Source organism: Haliotis cracherodii, unplaced genomic scaffold (assembly GCF_022045235.1).
Source record: "Haliotis cracherodii isolate W230 unplaced genomic scaffold, xgHalCrac1.p SCAF_12, whole genome shotgun sequence".
Lineage (NCBI taxonomy): Eukaryota > Metazoa > Mollusca > Gastropoda > Lepetellida > Haliotidae > Haliotis > Haliotis cracherodii.
The window spans coordinates 31,461,808-31,479,251 of NW_027266267.1; the positions used below are offsets into that span (position 1 = coordinate 31,461,808).

Consider the following 17,444-nt stretch of genomic DNA (forward strand, 5'->3'; position numbering starts at 1 on the left):
CAAGTACCGCGAAACCCGAGGCTGCGGGCTACAAAGTTGATTGTACCAATAGCTTTAATTTTTGTAAAACTGTGAGCATATGCGCTTTCTTGAATAAGATTCAGTTGATTTCGGTTGTACCGTTACGATGTCTGTCTCTGCTACGATAGGGAACAGTGGAAACTTTCCCGGTGACGTATTGTACCAGTGTTTTTGTTGTCGATGGCATTATCATATTATGCGCAGTATCCTTTATTTTCTGTTTTGCTTGGCATTGTTTTATATGCAGATATTAAAATTATTTGTTCGGAAATTATAGGCAAACAGCTCACATCTACCTGTTCGTTAGCGGTAATTTGACCGTGTTTCTGGAAATAAATCCGAAATATATGCACGATTTAGACACAATTTACATCTGAGTATTGAATGGAATAGTGTTAATAGTGTAAACGCGTAGAATCAATACTGCTATCCCATCGACTGATTTTATGATTTTCAGTGAACAACATTGATTCTTCAGTGAATAACACTATTGATTAAGTTAATTTGTTCAGCTTCGAGCTGGATACAATAGAGTACTAAATAACGGGTATAGCGAAAACCCGTGTGTACTAGCAACAACAGTACGGTTGTTAATACGCTTGGCCACTCACGTGTCAACGATCTGCCGATCAAAATGCGCGCGTCTGTCAAACGACAATAAGCAATTGCACCCTGTCCTCAAATTACACCCTGAACTACTCAGGAACAGTGATTAGCTAGAAGACACATAGCTATGCCCCCTCCCATATATATATTTTGTAACTGGTGATGTATTGACAGCAGACCAAATAAATTACATTCGTGTATCAACAGAACTGAAAAAGCAATGATAATGTACAGTATTTCGTATTTAATACCGAATAATAAGCAACATGAAAAAATATAAATATAGACGAGTGCATATTTTAACGCCATTCAGTTTTATAATGATCGATCACAAGGGGATTAGCCAATGTGAGACAGTTGGCGTTTAAATAGGCCGGGGCGCAGTTTACAACACAGAGAAACAACAATACAATGACCGGTCACGAGATAGCGCTGAACCGCATTAATAAAAATGACAAAGCATTTCTCCAGTGGCACCAGCCCGAATTGTATGTCATTTTTATTAATGCGCCTAAATGCGGTTCAGCGCTACTCTCGCCGAGCCTCAGCGTCACCTATCGGAGTAACAGCAACACAGCAAGACGTGTGTGTACACGTTCCTTATCATATTATGCGCAGTAAAAAAAAACCCGTATCCCTCTTTTTCTTTTTGTTGAATGATAGTGTAAACGTGTAGAAAGTGTTGTTCACTGCAAATCGTAAAATCTATAAGAACTGAATGAACTTGTGAATACTTTGTTCAGGTGCTACGGTATTATGCTACTTGTGATTATTGTTGCCATTTGTGCATATCATAAAATCATTTAACCTGCGCTGGCTTGTATATTGCCAAGGACAGATTCACGATGATCCCGCGTTAAAGTGCACACGTGACCCAAGGTACCAGTACCAGATATTGCGTACCCCGTACACTGAGCGGAGCTGCTCACGTGCCACCAATCTGCCTATCAAACGCGCGGCAGTTCAAAGCGGCAATAAACAATTGAAGGCAATGGGCGTTGACACTTTGTCCTCAAATTACACACTCAATTACACAGGAACAGTAATTAGGCTGTGGCAGTATACTTGCTGTAAGAAAACAAACTTTGAGAGACCCGAACGCGACCATTTGGCATTTGTTACCACTCATTCATTGCGACTAAATGTAAGACTGTAAGGGGCGATTGGGAAAATATGTGAACCAATATTCAACGCGTTTGGGTTTGCCCGTTTGCGCCAAAATGACCATGAGATGGGCACCTGTCACGAGTGGAATGACTGTGGTGGTATATTGGCAGCAGACCAAATACGCAATTGTCGTGAATCACGAGAACAGAAAACAGAAGCAGTGATATAGCATTATAATGTATAGCATTTCGTATTTAATACCGTATGTCTTATTTCTATTTTTATGAATATATCTAGATTACAGGGTTAACAATATATACACATACAAATCTACAACAAAAATACATATAAAAATCTACAACACAACACATATACAAAAATCTACATTAAGTCCCTAAATTCTGCATAAAAGCGGGAACCAGAAATCTTTGTTTCTGGTGCCGCCAAAACCTTGATGATATCTCCACTGTTGATGGTGTCCCTGTCATCCTGCTCTGGGAACCTCCAGGATCCTTTCGCTTTGTTGGGCTGGAGGTACTTCACCCTGAGTGGGTCCTCTGAAGTAACCTGTAAAGAAAAAAAATCAGCACATGTTTTTCAGGTAAGATTTGGTGTGGTAAGTGGTAAGTCGAAATCGATGTTCAGACTTGCCGTACAATGGTATCTAGTTGTAATGGGTAGCTCGAAGACGATGTAATATTTTCGGAAAATTTAATAAGCTATGTGTTTTTATCTGGCTAAATGTGTACTAATAGACGCGTAACTAATTTGTTAACCAACCTCCGCGACAAACGGCACTGCCCTGTTCGACTGAGTTGGCACGGAGACATAGAGGAATGTCCCGGGTCGTATGCTGTCGACACTGAAACACATATAATTCATTAGTATATATATAAATATTAATATTTAAGATGAAATATATCTTGTTACAAATCTTTTCTGATGCAATAAATAATCTCTTTCATGTCTTGTAAACTTACCTAATGGATCCAGTCGGCCCTCGGGCAGAACTATCCTGGGTTTCACGTGATGCTTGGACGTCCCGAGCAGAGGCTCTCCTGGTAGTCCTGGTGGCTGCAATGCAGTTACGGGTATTGTATGAATAGCCTGCCAATATGTATGTTCTAGTATGAATTGAATGTAGTTGATATCCACGTAGGGGTCGACATTAGTAACTATCTTATGAAAAGAGGCACATTTTCGTTCGTATTAACAGGAAAATGAATAGGTTTTACAATAAAGGGACCATGGGAAATGTGGTGGTGTGAAAGTACTCACGTGATGCTTGGACTTCCGCTGTTATGTCCCGAGCAGCGGCTCTTCTCCTGGTAGTCCTGGTGGCTGCAATGCATTATTGGCATTGTAGAATAAGTTGTGTTGTTATGTATGAATAACCTGCTAAACGTATGTTCTAAAATAATTTTTGAAGTTATTGTTATTGTGAGGAGGATGTAAGGTTACTCACGTAGTGGTTCAATGCCGCTGATGTTCCTGGCTGGGGTGACGATATCGTGAGCTATAAAAAAAATATATAGAAAAAATAAAAAATAGAAAACGTGGTTTGGCTATATAGATGCCGTAGTCCATATCTGGACCCAAAAAAATAGTAACTAATAATGGTAGTAGTACGAACCTTTTCGGACTCTTTTCGGCTCCCTCGCTGCTGGTTCACTGTAACAGACAACATGATATGATTATAGCCTAAGAAAGGTTGGCTAGAACAGTTTAAAGTCATGTCGATGTACGGTAATGGTTATCAAAACTTACGGGTTATTATCGACGTCCAGTTGGGGGCCTTGCGGAACATCGGGTATTAATCTGAAAGTAAAAATGTTCAAGTACCTTTAGTTGGCTGACTGGCCGATAGAATTGCAAAGCACGAGTCGTAATTTCGAGAGAATATACAGTACATATGTATGATGCTGAAGGCTCTGATCGAAAACCGGACTGTTGTAACTGGACTCTTTATACTTACTGTCGTCTTACGCAGTTATACATCTCCTGTAGCTGTCCCTCTGTCGTCCCTGTCCCAAGACACTCTGGGGTGGCCACTTCCACGAAGGGTGGTGTTGATAGAGCATCTACAACTTCACTTTGGGTATCGGTGGTGTAATTGATTCCGGCTGGCTTACCAACTGTCAAGGGCTCTCCATTCCTGAAGCAATCGAGCATTGCTCCCGAGCCGGCAAACTTCATACTACCTGGATAAGAGAGAACAACGATGAACTCCATTTCGGGGACCTCTTTCTGAAGTTTTTCCGCGGCACGGACCATGGCCTTCATCGTCCTCCACTTCCTCTGTTTGAGGGCGTTCTGCGCATTTTTCTCCATACGCCTGGCGTCTTCGGTGACAACTTTTACACCCGGCTTCGCACGAGAGTGATCACTGTCCATTATCTAAGAGTAATACAAAGGAATAAGGAGGTTGTGAAGGGATGTGAAATACAGCATTCCAATAGGATGTGTGTTACATTCTATCATAAGATAATTGTATAATCATTATATAATTGAGCTTTATCAATTTGAAATGTACGAATATCGACGGATCAGGGTCCCTGAGCACATGCACCCGACCCCTTTCATACAGGATTTCCCACATTCAATGGGGATCCCGGTCCGAGATTAAAAGAAACCAAATTTTTGAGCTATTAATGCGAATGCTTGAGCGCAATCAGGGGATATGGGATCATCAATCCGGGCGTGACCAGGGTGATTAAAAACGTTAATGTACTAATATATACATATGTACATGTTATGGATATAAACAAATAGACAGACATCTTGAATATGAAAACGAAGCTTTATTTACCAAATAAATATCTTACATGCAGCTGGAAAAAAGAACAAAGCATTATATGTTACAGTAAGGCATGAATCTCACTGTGAATAGCGAGATATATCTCCTTCTTCTGCCCCCTAGCCTTTAGTCTCTGATCGAAGGCCGCACGGTGTGACTGGGTCAGACGAGGCATCAATTGATTGATTTCTCGCTGTAAATCCCGTATTGTCAATGATTCTGGCCCGGAGTGCAGAATTCTTTCATCGCCAGTAATAAACACTGGCTGTCTGAGCTGGGGCAGTATATCTTCGTATTCCCCCAATATCTTAACCTTAATGTAATACTGCCTCCTCAGGTTTGCTTGTTCGATGAAATCGACCAAGTAGGGATCGAGGGCACAGCCGGTCATGCTTGTATGCACCTCAGTGCCCTCAATATACTGGCTTTGTCGGAGTCGGAGCCGCCAAGAAGCAATGGCGTCCTCTACGTTGAGCGGTCTGAGCCGAGTGCCAGTTTGGGACATGCCCATCTCCGCCAGCGTCTTGTCCCGAATCTCGGTTAATAGCGCCTCATTGCGACATGCCGTCAGCCAAATGTCGTCAGTCGGCATGCCCTTCGGAATAAGGTCTTTGACTCGTCTATTTTTTTCTTCTAAAACGAAGTCAAAGCACTCCCCCAAAGATGGATGGCCGCTGGTTGTAATGGAGCTAAACCTATCGAACAAATCTTTGACTTCCGGGGGCATGTTCGTGTATTGTAGTACATCGAACACCTCGATGTCCCTATATTTTGGATGATTCCTACCATGGAACAACTCTTTTGTCATAAATTTGGCGCTGTGAAGAAGGGGGTGGTTATTCCTGCGAACTGCCATTCGAAAGTTGATAATCCCTTGCGAATACCTAAACACTTGGTCCAAAAGGTAGCTCGCATTTGGGGAAGTGTATTTTAACTTTGCATATTCTAAGAAACCTGCGGCCGAATGGGGTGCGGATTCTGAAGTAACATAGGGGGTGACGAGCTCACGGAGAGTGCCCAGATGGAATGCAAGTAACATGGCCCAACTTTTGTGATGGTCGTTTGCGTTTTTGGCTGTTTTTTTGGCTACCTCAGTTTCAAACCCCATAATCTCACAGAAATACTCCAAAAATGGTGTCCAATTTAACTCAAAGAAAGATTTGATGAGATTCATCTCATAATGTCCAGAACCGATTTTAAGATACACCCAGTCAAATTCTAGTTTTGAGAATGCGTCTACACAGGATGTTTTGTGCGTTTCGAAAGACTTTTTGTTTATGAAACTGTTGTGACAGACCTGGCACACACAAGCTTCATCCTTCAATTTCTTTATAATAGAGAAGGGCAAACCATCACAACATACCACAGTCCAATGCCTCTTACCCCCGCCGTATTGAACTACATTGTTTTCCCTACCTATTTGCCTCAACACTTCCCTGACTGTCTCCGTGCTATTGGGGTTCATGTATACTGGGTCAGTGAGCACGATGTTGTGCGTGGTTGTGTGCCCGGATGGAACGTGGCCGTATCTCTCATCCTCAGTAATAACCGTGCAGGAATCGGAATTTGTAAAGTTGAGAGTTATTTCCGTTGCGACGGGTCCCCGCTCGAAATGGTTTGATGGGACCTTAGCGTTTTTGGAAGTTTCTTTGCCCCTTCGTAATCCCTCCCTATCACCACACCCTACACATATCTGTTTCCTCGAAGAATTTCGAACCCCGCATCCCTCACAAACGACCTGTTTCTCTGGTAAAATCTTCTCTAACGCTACGTCTATAAAATCCCCATTACTCCCATGTTCCTCTTTAACTACCTTGATTGCCTTATCTATAAACAAATGAAGTTGTTCCCAGTGCAACAACTCGTATTCCCTGTTTAGCGGATTGGATGAGGAGGCAATGTCATTGATGGAATCGCAAATGCGTTTGCGAGCATCTGGTTCCAAACTGTGGTGGGACGGGTTGACTGTCTGGGGCTTCAAAGTTGGGTCATTCTGAATAGTGGAGGTGGCATCCAGTAGGACATAGCCCTTGTTTGTGATTATGGATAGTGGAGTGGCCTGATTAGGAGCTATCCTATTTTTTTTCCCGATGACTTGCTCATTGTCGAACACATTCACGACGGCACCATCGGGCACCAGCTGGATACCCGGTCCATGCTCTTTGAGCCACTGTTGCACCATCTGGTAGCAACCAGCTGGACCTCCATGCCCTATGACATCTACCGCAAGGCGACTGCCCGTCACTGTATAAATAGTCAAATTTTGTAAGAAGGAGAAGGGGGAGATCAAACTGGGCACGTAAAGTTTATAAATTTGTTCTACTGCCCTTGCTGTCAAAAATAAGTTTGTTTTGTTGGCGTCGATTGCGGTTTCCAAAAAAGATACCAATATTGGGTTTCTGTCCCCTATCCATTTCCTGGTGTTTACATTGGCCAAAAAGGTCCTGTCTTTGTACTGGTTAGCAAACGACATGGCATCGCTCTCAATGTCTTTTTTTATGAACATACCCAAACACTTAGCAATTTTCTTCCTATCATTTGCTGAAATCGCGGGAACTAGACTTTCCCAGAACTGATGGCGCGTCTGTATGTCAAGAGACAATATATCACGAAGTATGGATGTGATGTCAGGTGTGGGTAAAGCCTTCGGTGGACGACCATGTGGCGCATTGTTCCCCGTACATACCGGACAATCTTCGTGCATGTCATGGGGTTGAAAATTGGCAAGTTTTGTCGAAGTCCGATATGGTTTTGCTGCTTGTGTTGCTCTGTTGAAGAGAAGTTTATGCGCCTTACACACTAAGTTGGGATGGATACCGGGATGGTCATCGGCCAATGTAATTCCGAACAGTTCTTGGAATTGATCGGCAAATAAATATTTGTCGGACCCGTACGGTAAAGCATTTTTGCCACATACACGGCAGAGTGCAGCTAAACTGTGAACGTGAAAATCCATACTCACCAATGAGTTGAATGTAGGTTTAATGTGAGTCGAATGTGGGTCGTCTGAAAAATAAAATAAAAAACATCAGATATCAGCCAAAAAGACAATTCAGTACTGACATATCAATAAATCAGATATAAAGAAGACATTGTCTTGCGTATCCAAACCTAATAGCAGACACGTGTCCAGGCACGATATCATATTCGAGTTTAAAACCAGCCTACGTAAGACTTCCGAGTCTGGGCTAACATGCACAATATACTGCACACAACATTTGCGTGTGTATGTAACTGGACTAATATTCGAGCGGAAGTATTCGAGCTCGGGACAAGCCCATGCACCAAAAACTACACTGACGTATTCGTGTGTATGTCTAACCCGACTATTTCCCCAGTATTCGAGTCGGGACTAACAGCTCAAGGCAAACCCATGCACCAAATACTACTGACGTATTCGGTGTGTGTCTAAATCTATCCGACTATTACCCCAGTATTCGAGCCGGGACTAACAGCTCGAGGCAAGCCCATGCACCAAATACTACACTGACGTATTCGTGTATATCTAACCCGACTAGATCCCCAGTATTCGAGCCGGGACTAACAGCTCGAGGCAAGCCCATGCACCAAATACTACACTGACGTATTCGTGTATATCTAACCCGACTATTACCCCAGTATTCGAGCCGGGACTAACAGCTCGAGGCAAGCCCATGCACCAAATACTACACTGACGTATTCGTGTGTATATCTAACCCGACTATTACCCCAGTATTCGAGCCGGGACTAACAGCTCGAGGCAAGCCCATGCACCAAATACTACACTGACGTAATCGTGTGTATATCTAACCCGACTATTACCCCAGTATTCGAGCCGGGACTAACAGCTCGAGGCAAGCCCATGCACCAAATATTACACTGACGTATTCGTGTGTATATCTAACCCGACTATTACCCCAGTATTCGAGCCGGGACTAACAGCTCGAGGCAAGCCCATGCACCAAATACTACACTGACGTAATCGTGTGTATATCTAACCCGACTATTACCCCAGTATTCGAGTCGGGACTTAACAGCTCGAGGCAAGCCCATGCACCAAATACTACACTGACGTAATCGTGTGTATATCTAACCCGACTATTACCCCGGTATTCGAGCCGGGACTAACAGCTCGAGGCAAGCCCATGCACCAAATACTACACTGACGTAATCGTGTGTATATCTAACCCGACTATTACCCCGGTATTCGAGCCGGGACTAACAGCTCGAGGCAAGCCCATGCACCAAATACTACACTGACGTATTCGTGTGTATGTGTATATCTAACCCGACTATTTCCCCAGTATTCGAGCCGGGACTAACAGCTCGAGGCAAGCCCTTGCACCAAATACTACACTGACGTATTCGTGTGTATGTGTATATCTAACCCGACTATTACCCCAGTATTCGAGCCGGGACTAACAGCTCGAGGCAAGCCCTTGCACCAAATACTACACTGACGTAATCGTGTGTGTGTATCGAACCCGACTATTGCCCCAGTATTCGAGCCGGGACTAACAGCTCGAGGCAAGCCCATGACCAAATACTACACTGACGTGTTCGTGTGTATATCTAACCCGATTATAGATCCCCAGTATTCGAACCGGGACTAACAGCTCACGGCAAGCCCTTGCACCAAATACTACACTGACATTTCCGTGCTTATGTCTAACCCGACTATTTCCCCAGTATTCGAGCCGGGACTAACAGCATGCAACAGCTTGCAAGCCCATGTACAAAATACTACTGACGTTTTCCCTAGTATGCAAGACAAGCCCGTACATTTTATTAATTAATAAATACTGACACGCTAATATAATAATAATAATAGTGTCCTGGGTAAGAATATACATTAAGAATTGACATTGACATTGACACAGCAAGACAAGCCTTAACTCTGGGGTCAAATTATTGACATGCTAAATCAGGGCTCGATACATGCGATATGAAATGAAAATTGAGGATATACTATATTTCGCTACTGGGCTCCGTCTAAACGCCAACGGGCATACGTATTGAGTAATGGGTTTCCCCATATTGAGATGCTAATGTTTTCAAAATAACTTTGCACTGCACATGACGTTATACGTCACTTGACGTCGGACTTTGTGCAGTTACGTAAGTAAAGGGGTAAATGTGCATGCAGCAGAATAGGACTTGTATAATATATATATAGGTCCGTGATATAGCCAAGTCGAGCCCTGCTAATGTATGAGGTTAATCCCATGACAAGACTATGCATCATACAACAATGAGAAAACAGTACTTACCGTTATCGGAAGAGGATCGCTGGAATTCAATGTAGACTGCTGTAACTGTAAGGTGGTATTTAACCGAGCTGTAAGTACTGCTGTGAAGATATTTCCGTTCTGTCAATGAGCTTGCGATCGGAAAGAGTGATGATGCCAAGAAGGATCTTGCCTTTAAGGAGTTTGATTCTTTTGTTCTTTAGCCGCTGTCCAATGGTCAGTGACCAATCATTAGTTTATTTAATTAGTTTAATTAGCCTTTGTTTTAAAGCGGCGCCCCCTAAACAAACTCCACAGACATAGGGATGAGTAGAGGGTCTTTGTCACAACATGTCATGGCATTTGTTGTTTTAAGACAAGCGGAGGGGTGAGCAGCAAATAATCCTGTTCAGATTACGCCCACAACTCAGCGGGTGTTAATCACCTTCATCACAATTAGGTCCGTGCTGTTCAATATTGATTATATGGTGTTACCGTTTAGCAATTAATACTCTATGAACACATATACATGCATGATGTGGTGGTTCGTTGCATGCGGTTACCCCATGTAAACTAGTGCAACAATTGTTAACTAAGTAAGTAAGTACGTAGATTTGTCAACTCCATCGGATATACTCACATTACACAGGTGTCAATGATTACTTCCTCTGAGAAGTAGAGTCGTCATGTTCTTTACAATCTACATAAACTGCTCTCATTGGGTCGCATTTATCGTATTAAAGCTTTAGCTGGTTGGTAGATCTGCCAAACTATATAAACTGGGTTGTTTTTTATGTATAAATAAACCCAATTGCGCCCTATACTGAAACGTGAGGGTCCCGAGCATACGCGTTTGTTCATTCTCACATTGAGTAAAGCTATGGATCTTCTGACGGAAAGGTTTTCGTTCTTAGTTCGATATGTGCATTCTTTCCGTGGGCCTACTGGATGGGGATCCGAAGTTTTTCCAGCCACTACACACGCGTCGGTGTATCCTGTGGTGGTATTTTCCACAATAAATGGGTAAGTAAGGAACTGTAGCAGAACTGATCAATTTTTATTCCGCTGCCAAACTTTATACATTAGAAGCGCATGCGTGTAACCGCCAACAATAGAAGAATGTCGTGTTATACTATTAATAAAATATTACTAATAACTGATGTCATTGATTAGACGTGATTTGGGAATATGACATGACGAAACATGTCGACTAACCTAATCGATAGCGCCCAGCAGTTGAGGCGCGCTTATTCAATATTAATCCCACACTTGAACATGTGACCGTTCAAAAACCATAAGATATAATCAATTTCCATAAATAGTCTACAAATGGGTACACACAACATTCGATGTACTTGAATTAACTGAAATGGTGTATTCATCAATCGGACAACATCGACATATCTTTTTTTATTCTGCAGATATCATGCTTTTCGGATCAAACCACAAATAGCCTTGCCGTTGAGGATTCAACGAGAACCGGATAACCAATTCGACACCGCGGCCATCAAGGTGCTTCTTCCAGATGGACACTGTGTGGGTAGGGTTCCCAAAGACCTGGCTGGCATCATCACGTCCGCGATGATTGATGGGTCACTAAAGAGCATTACTCCTTTTTTCACTGGCAGTTTAGTACACCATGGCCCCGGTCGTGGTGGCGGTCCCAAGTTAACCGCGTGTTATCTCCTTCAAGTCTCCAATAGGCACGCGCTGGTACAAAAACTAAAAACTGTCAATGTTTCAGAAGATGACGTGTACTGTTGAGTTGTATGTGCCCGACAGACACGCGTGTATATTGGCATGATTTTTATTGTCATTGTATTTATTGTTCATGTAGCACCTTTGGGCTACGTTATTAGAAATAAATACGTTTTGGTAACACTTGTTCTAATTACTTTACTATGGTATTACCTATGAAAGTACGTTTTCCCAGTGCTTACAGATTACTTAACCTCAATAAGTGTCAATTGCAATCAAAGTTGAATCACTACTCGCACCAATCGGCAGCCTATCAGCGACGTGAACTGTTTTCGCTAAGCAACTACAATCATACATATGTGCTGTCCATTGTAATAGAATATATTCTGTAGCATTTTCCTTCAGTATATGTAGGTTTTCATTTATTACGCAAACATGTAGACGGCGTCAACCATATCCAAGGGAAGCAAACGAAATTTATACAAGCATTGTTTCTGTTTATATATTTATATTTATAGTACCCATATCTCTTTCACCCTGCATGCATTTTACCGCGTCTATGGGGTATAGGTACGGGGAAGGACCTGTAGGATTTATGGCCACTTCAAATAGCACTGGATATACAGGCAGTCTCGGCAATTAGGCAAAACAGGTGCGATGCAGAAGTATATTCTATATAGTAGTGTATTTTGCGTGCGTGATATGCCGTCTAGACCAGATTATATAATTTCCTGTCCACCTGTGCTCGGGTATATTTTGTGTATATAGAAAGTTTATCGTGTCATACATGTTCCAAGACATCTCTCAGATTAATGTATATTCTGTCCTGGATATTGATCTGACAGTCATTAATACGTCGATCGTTCGGGAGGCAAGATTGACAAACAATTGCCGATAACCCCCGAGCTCACTCGGCAAAGCTCGCCTTATTCGCATCCCCACTGCGGCTGTGCAAGGGATCACGTGACCGAACTTTATCTCGTTAGGTGACTAACGCACCTTCATCGAAATAAATTTTAACGTCCACGGTATTATTTCAGCCATATGGCGACGAGACCAAGTTAATATGTTTACAATTTGAACCGAGGGGCCTAATGCAAGCCTTTCGGTCCGCTTCAAATATGGTTTGGCACAATTATATAGATATGCATATTAAGCTGCAACAGTATGATAATATGGTGTACATAATATGGCTTTACCATGTTTACACATCATGCAAGTGACGCAAATCATTCGATTTGATTTTACATTGTTCGACAACAAGTATGACCACAGGCAATTTATAATCACAGAGGACGATTTTAAGGAAAGTAGATATATTTCAACGCGCTGGCACATAGGTGTGCGTTGGTGTGCCCGAAAAAGTATAGATATGTTGTTACACTACGACGAATACGCTTTAAGAAAATACTGAAATTATGTTTCTGAAAAATATGCACATAGTAGAAAATCGCTGTCCAAAATCCCCAAATTTGGCTCCAATTTCGTACATTTCTCTCCAAATTTGACTCCTTTAATTTATTTTTCTACTTTTTATATCGTTCGATAACAAGCATCTAACAGTCAACCACGTATATTTGTTTATATAATCACATAGGAAGCGTGTAGAGACGTTTTTTTGCGTGTCACATGCAGACATCTGTAATCCATCGACAGGCAGTCACGCCTACAAGTGACTCTCTCTCAGGCCGTGTTTCACTGCTTGTTCGGAGAGCCGTCTCTCGTACGCGTAACGGGGCTGTGGGACGACTTGTTTAGCAGAGTCGAGCAGTTTGAGGAAAGTAGATATGTTTCAACGCGCTGGCACATAGGTGTGCGTTGGTGTGCCCGAAAAAGTATAGATATGTTGTTAAACTACGACGAATACGCTTTAAGAAAATACTGAAATTATGTTTCTGAAAAATATGCACATAGTAGAAAATCGCTGTCCAAAATCCCCAAATTTGGCTCCAATTTCGTACATTTCTCTCCAAATTTGACTCCTTTAATTTATTTTTCTACTTTTTATATCGTTCGATAACAAGCATCTAACAGTCAACCACGTATATTTGTTTATATAATCACATAGGAAGCGTGTAGAGACGTTTTTTTGCGTGTCACATGCAGACATCTGTAATCCATCGACAGGCAGTCACGCCTACAAGTGACTCTCTCTCAGGCCGTGTTTCACTGCTTGTTCGGAGAGCCGTCTCTTGTACGCGTAACGGGGCTGTGGGACGACTTGTTTAGCAGAGTCGAGCAGTTTGAGGAAAGTAGATATGTTTCAACGCGCTGGCACATAGGTGTGCGTTGGTGTGCCCGAAAAAGTATAGATATGTTGTTAAACTACGACGAATACGCTTTAAGAAAATACTGAAATTATGTTTCTGAAAAATATGCACATAGTAGAAAATCGCTGTCCAAAATCCCCAAATTTGGCTCCAATTTCGTACATTTCTCTCCAAATTTGACTCCTTTAATTTATTTTTCTACTTTTTATATCGTTCGATAACAAGCATCTAACAGTCAACCACGTATATTTGTTTATATAATCACATAGGAAGCGTGTAGAGACGTTTTTTTGCGTGTCACATGCAGACATCTGTAATCCATCGACAGGCAGTCACGCCTACAAGTGACTCTCTCTCAGGCCGTGTTTCACTGCTTGTTCGGAGAGCCGTCTCTCGTACGCGTAACGGGGCTGTGGGACGACTTGTTTAGCAGCGTCGAGCAGTTTGAGGAAAGTAGATATGTTTCAACGCGCTGGCACATAGGTGTGCGTTGGTGTGCCCGAAAAAGTATAGATATGTTGTTAAACTACGACGAATACGCTTTAAGAAAATACTGAAATTATGTTTCTGAAAAATATGCACATAGTAGAAAATCGCTGTCCAAAATCCCCAAATTTGGCTCCAATTTCGTACATTTCTCTCCAAATTTGACTCCTTTAATTTATTTTTCTACTTTTTATATCGTTCGATAACAAGCATCTAACAGTCAACCACGTATATTTGTTTATATAATCACATAGGAAGCGTGTAGAGACGTTTTTTTGCGTGTCACATGCAGACATCTGTAATCCATCGACAGGCAGTCACGCCTACAAGTGACTCTCTCTCAGGCCGTGTTTCACTGCTTGTTCGGAGAGCCGTCTCTTGTACGCGTAACGGGGCTGTGGGACGACTTGTTTAGCAGAGTCGAGCAGTTTGAGGAAAGTAGATATGTTTCAACGCGCTGGCACATAGGTGTGCGTTGGTGTGCCCGAAAAAGTATAGATATGTTGTTAAACTACGACGAATACGCTTTAAGAAAATACTGAAATTATGTTTCTGAAAAATATGCACATAGTAGAAAATCGCTGTCCAAAATCCCCAAATTTGGCTCCAATTTCGTACATTTCTCTCCAAATTTGACTCCTTTAATTTATTTTTCTACTTTTTATATCGTTCGATAACAAGCATCTAACAGTCAACCACGTATATTTGTTTATATAATCACATAGGAAGCGTGTAGAGACGTTTTTTTGCGTGTCACATGCAGACATCTGTAATCCATCGACAGGCAGTCACGCCTACAAGTGACTCTCTCTCAGGCCGTGTTTCACTGCTTGTTCGGAGAGCCGTCTCTCGTACGCGTAACGGGGCTGTGGGACGACTTGTTTAGCAGAGTCGAGCAGTTTGAGGAAAGTAGATATGTTTCAACGCGCTGGCACATAGGTGTGCGTTGGTGTGCCCGAAAAAGTATAGATATGTTGTTAAACTACGACGAATACGCTTTAAGAAAATACTGAAATTATGTTTCTGAAAAATATGCACATAGGAGAAAATCGCTGTCCAAAATCCCCAAATTTGGCTCCAATTTCGTACATTTCTCTCCAAATTTGACTCCTTTAATTTATTTTTCTACTTTTTATATCGTTCGATAACAAGCATCTAACAGTCAACCACGTATATTTGTTTATATAATCACATAGGAAGCGTGTAGAGACGTTTTTTTGCGTGTCACATGCAGACATCTGTAATCCATCGACAGGCAGTCACGCCTACAAGTGACTCTCTCTCAGGCCGTGTTTCACTGCTTGTTCGGAGAGCCGTCTCTCGTACGCGTAACGGGGCTGTGGGACGACTTGTTTAGCAGAGTCGAGCAGTTTGAGGAAAGTAGATATGTTTCAACGCGCTGGCACATAGGTGTGCGTTGGTGTGCCCGAAAAAGTATAGATATGTTGTTAAACTACGACGAATACGCTTTAAGAAAATACTGAAATTATGTTTCTGAAAAATATGCACATAGTAGAAAATCGCTGTCCAAAATCCCCAAATTTGGCTCCAATTTCGTACATTTCTCTCCAAATTTGACTCCTTTAATTTATTTTTCTACTTTTTATATCGTTCGATAACAAGCATCTAACAGTCAACTAGGTATATTTGTTTATATAATCACATAGGAAGCGTGTAGAGACGTTTTTTTGCGTGTCACATGCAGACATCTGTAATCCATCGACAGGCAGTCACGCCTACAAGTGACTCTCTCTCAGGCCGTGTTTCACTGCTTGTTCGGAGAGCCGTCTCTCGTACGCGTAACGGGGCTGTGGGACGACTTGTTTAGCAGCGTCGAGCAGTTTGAGGAAAGTAGATATGTTTCAACGCGCTGGCACATAGGTGTGCGTTGGTGTGCCCGAAAAAGTATAGATATGTTGTTAAACTACGACGAATACGCTTTAAGAAAATACTGAAATTATGTTTCTGAAAAATATGCACATAGTAGAAAATCGCTGTCCAAAATCCCCAAATTTGGCTCCAATTTCGTACATTTCTCTCCAAATTTGACTCCTTTAATTTATTTTTCTACTTTTTATATCGTTCGATAACAAGCATCTAACAGTCAACTAGGTATATTTGTTTATATAATCACATAGGAAGCGTGTAGAGACGTTTTTTTTGCGTGTCACATGCAGACATCTGTAATCCATCGACAGGCAGTCACGCCTACAAGTGACTCTCTCTCAGGCCGTGTTTCACTGCTTGTTCGGAGAGCCGTCTCTCGTACGCGTAACGGGGCTGTGGGACGACTTGTTTAGCAGCGTCGAGCAGTTTGAGGAAAGTAGATATGTTTCAACGCGCTGGCACATAGGTGTGCGTTGGTGTGCCCGAAAAAGTATAGATATGTTGTTACACTACGACGAATACGCTTTAAGAAAATACTGAAATTATGTTTCTGAAAAATATGCACATAGGAGAAAATCGCTGTCCAAAATCCCCAAATTTGACTCCTTTAATTTACTTTTCAATATTTTATGTTGTTCGATACCAAGCATTAGTCATTTTTTTCACAGAAATACTTTGTTTTCCAACAATTTTACTTCCACCTAAAATATATTACCCACTGCAAAACTGTTTTCCTAATACGTGATCAAAATACATTTCCTCCTTGTGCATATATATCGTGCATATATATACGCTTCATTCTGTTTCAGACACATTTAGCGTAACCAGATAACAAGACGCATGTTCCGATTGAACATTTTAGTCAGGCATCGGTTACCTCCCTTTATCGGCTTGTCGGCCAGTCACTTGTACGCGAGACGGTTCGCGCAGTTTCGAAGAAAGTAAACGTGTTTCAACGCGATGGAAAATGGGTGTGCGTTGGTGTGCGTGAGATAATTTATATATTTTGTAACTCTACGATGAATAAGCTTTTAGAAAATACTATGTGTTAGTTTCTGAAAAATATGTACATAGGAGAAAATCGCTGTCAAAAACAGAACATTTTGCTCGATTTTTCCACATTTTTCTCCCAATTTGACCGTTTATTATTTTTCTTATGACATTTTTTTCATGTCATTCGATAACTAGTAGAATGATCAATAACTGTACCTAATTTTGTTTTATTATTTTCACAAATAACGCTTGTAGAGACATTTTTGTGCAACATGCGGAAATCCATGGTCCACTGACAGGCCGTCACGCATACGAGTGACCCCTCTTGGGGGGTCACTTGTACGCGAGACGGGAGAGCCGTCTCGCGTACAC

At 41.9% G+C, this 17,444-nt stretch overlaps 2 protein-coding genes across 4 annotated transcripts in view; one reads left to right on the plus strand and one right to left on the minus strand.

Moving 5' to 3' along the window:
- LOC139458354 (nephrin-like) overlaps positions 1-17,444 on the plus strand; it is a 285,363-nt gene that overhangs the window by 44,726 nt on the left and 223,193 nt on the right. The window lies entirely within an intron of this gene.
- On the minus strand, positions 2,116-4,128 carry LOC139458004 (uncharacterized). Its single transcript, XM_071239323.1, has 8 exons — positions 3,710-4,128; positions 3,502-3,552; positions 3,368-3,405; positions 3,200-3,250; positions 3,013-3,075; positions 2,715-2,808; positions 2,515-2,596; positions 2,116-2,301 (listed from the first exon to the last, which is right to left on the minus strand). Exons 1-8 carry the CDS (start codon positions 4,126-4,128, stop codon positions 2,116-2,118), a joined length of 984 nt encoding a protein of 327 aa, XP_071095424.1.

What these genes read in the sequence shown, in the direction of transcription:
- LOC139458004 (XM_071239323.1), bottom strand. Translation starts at nt 4,128, where the DNA reads ATGGACAGTGATCACTCTCGTGCGAAGCCGGGTGTAAAAGTTGTCACC. An exon ending in TATAACTGCGTAAGACGACA is followed by an intron (nt 3,553 to 3,709) that starts GTAAGTATAAAG and finishes TTTTACTTTCAG; the next exon opens with ATTAATACCCGATGTTCCGC. An exon ending in AGCGGAAGTCCAAGCATCAC is followed by an intron (nt 2,809 to 3,012) that starts GTGAGTACTTTC and finishes ACTGCATTGCAG; the next exon opens with CCACCAGGACTACCAGGAGA.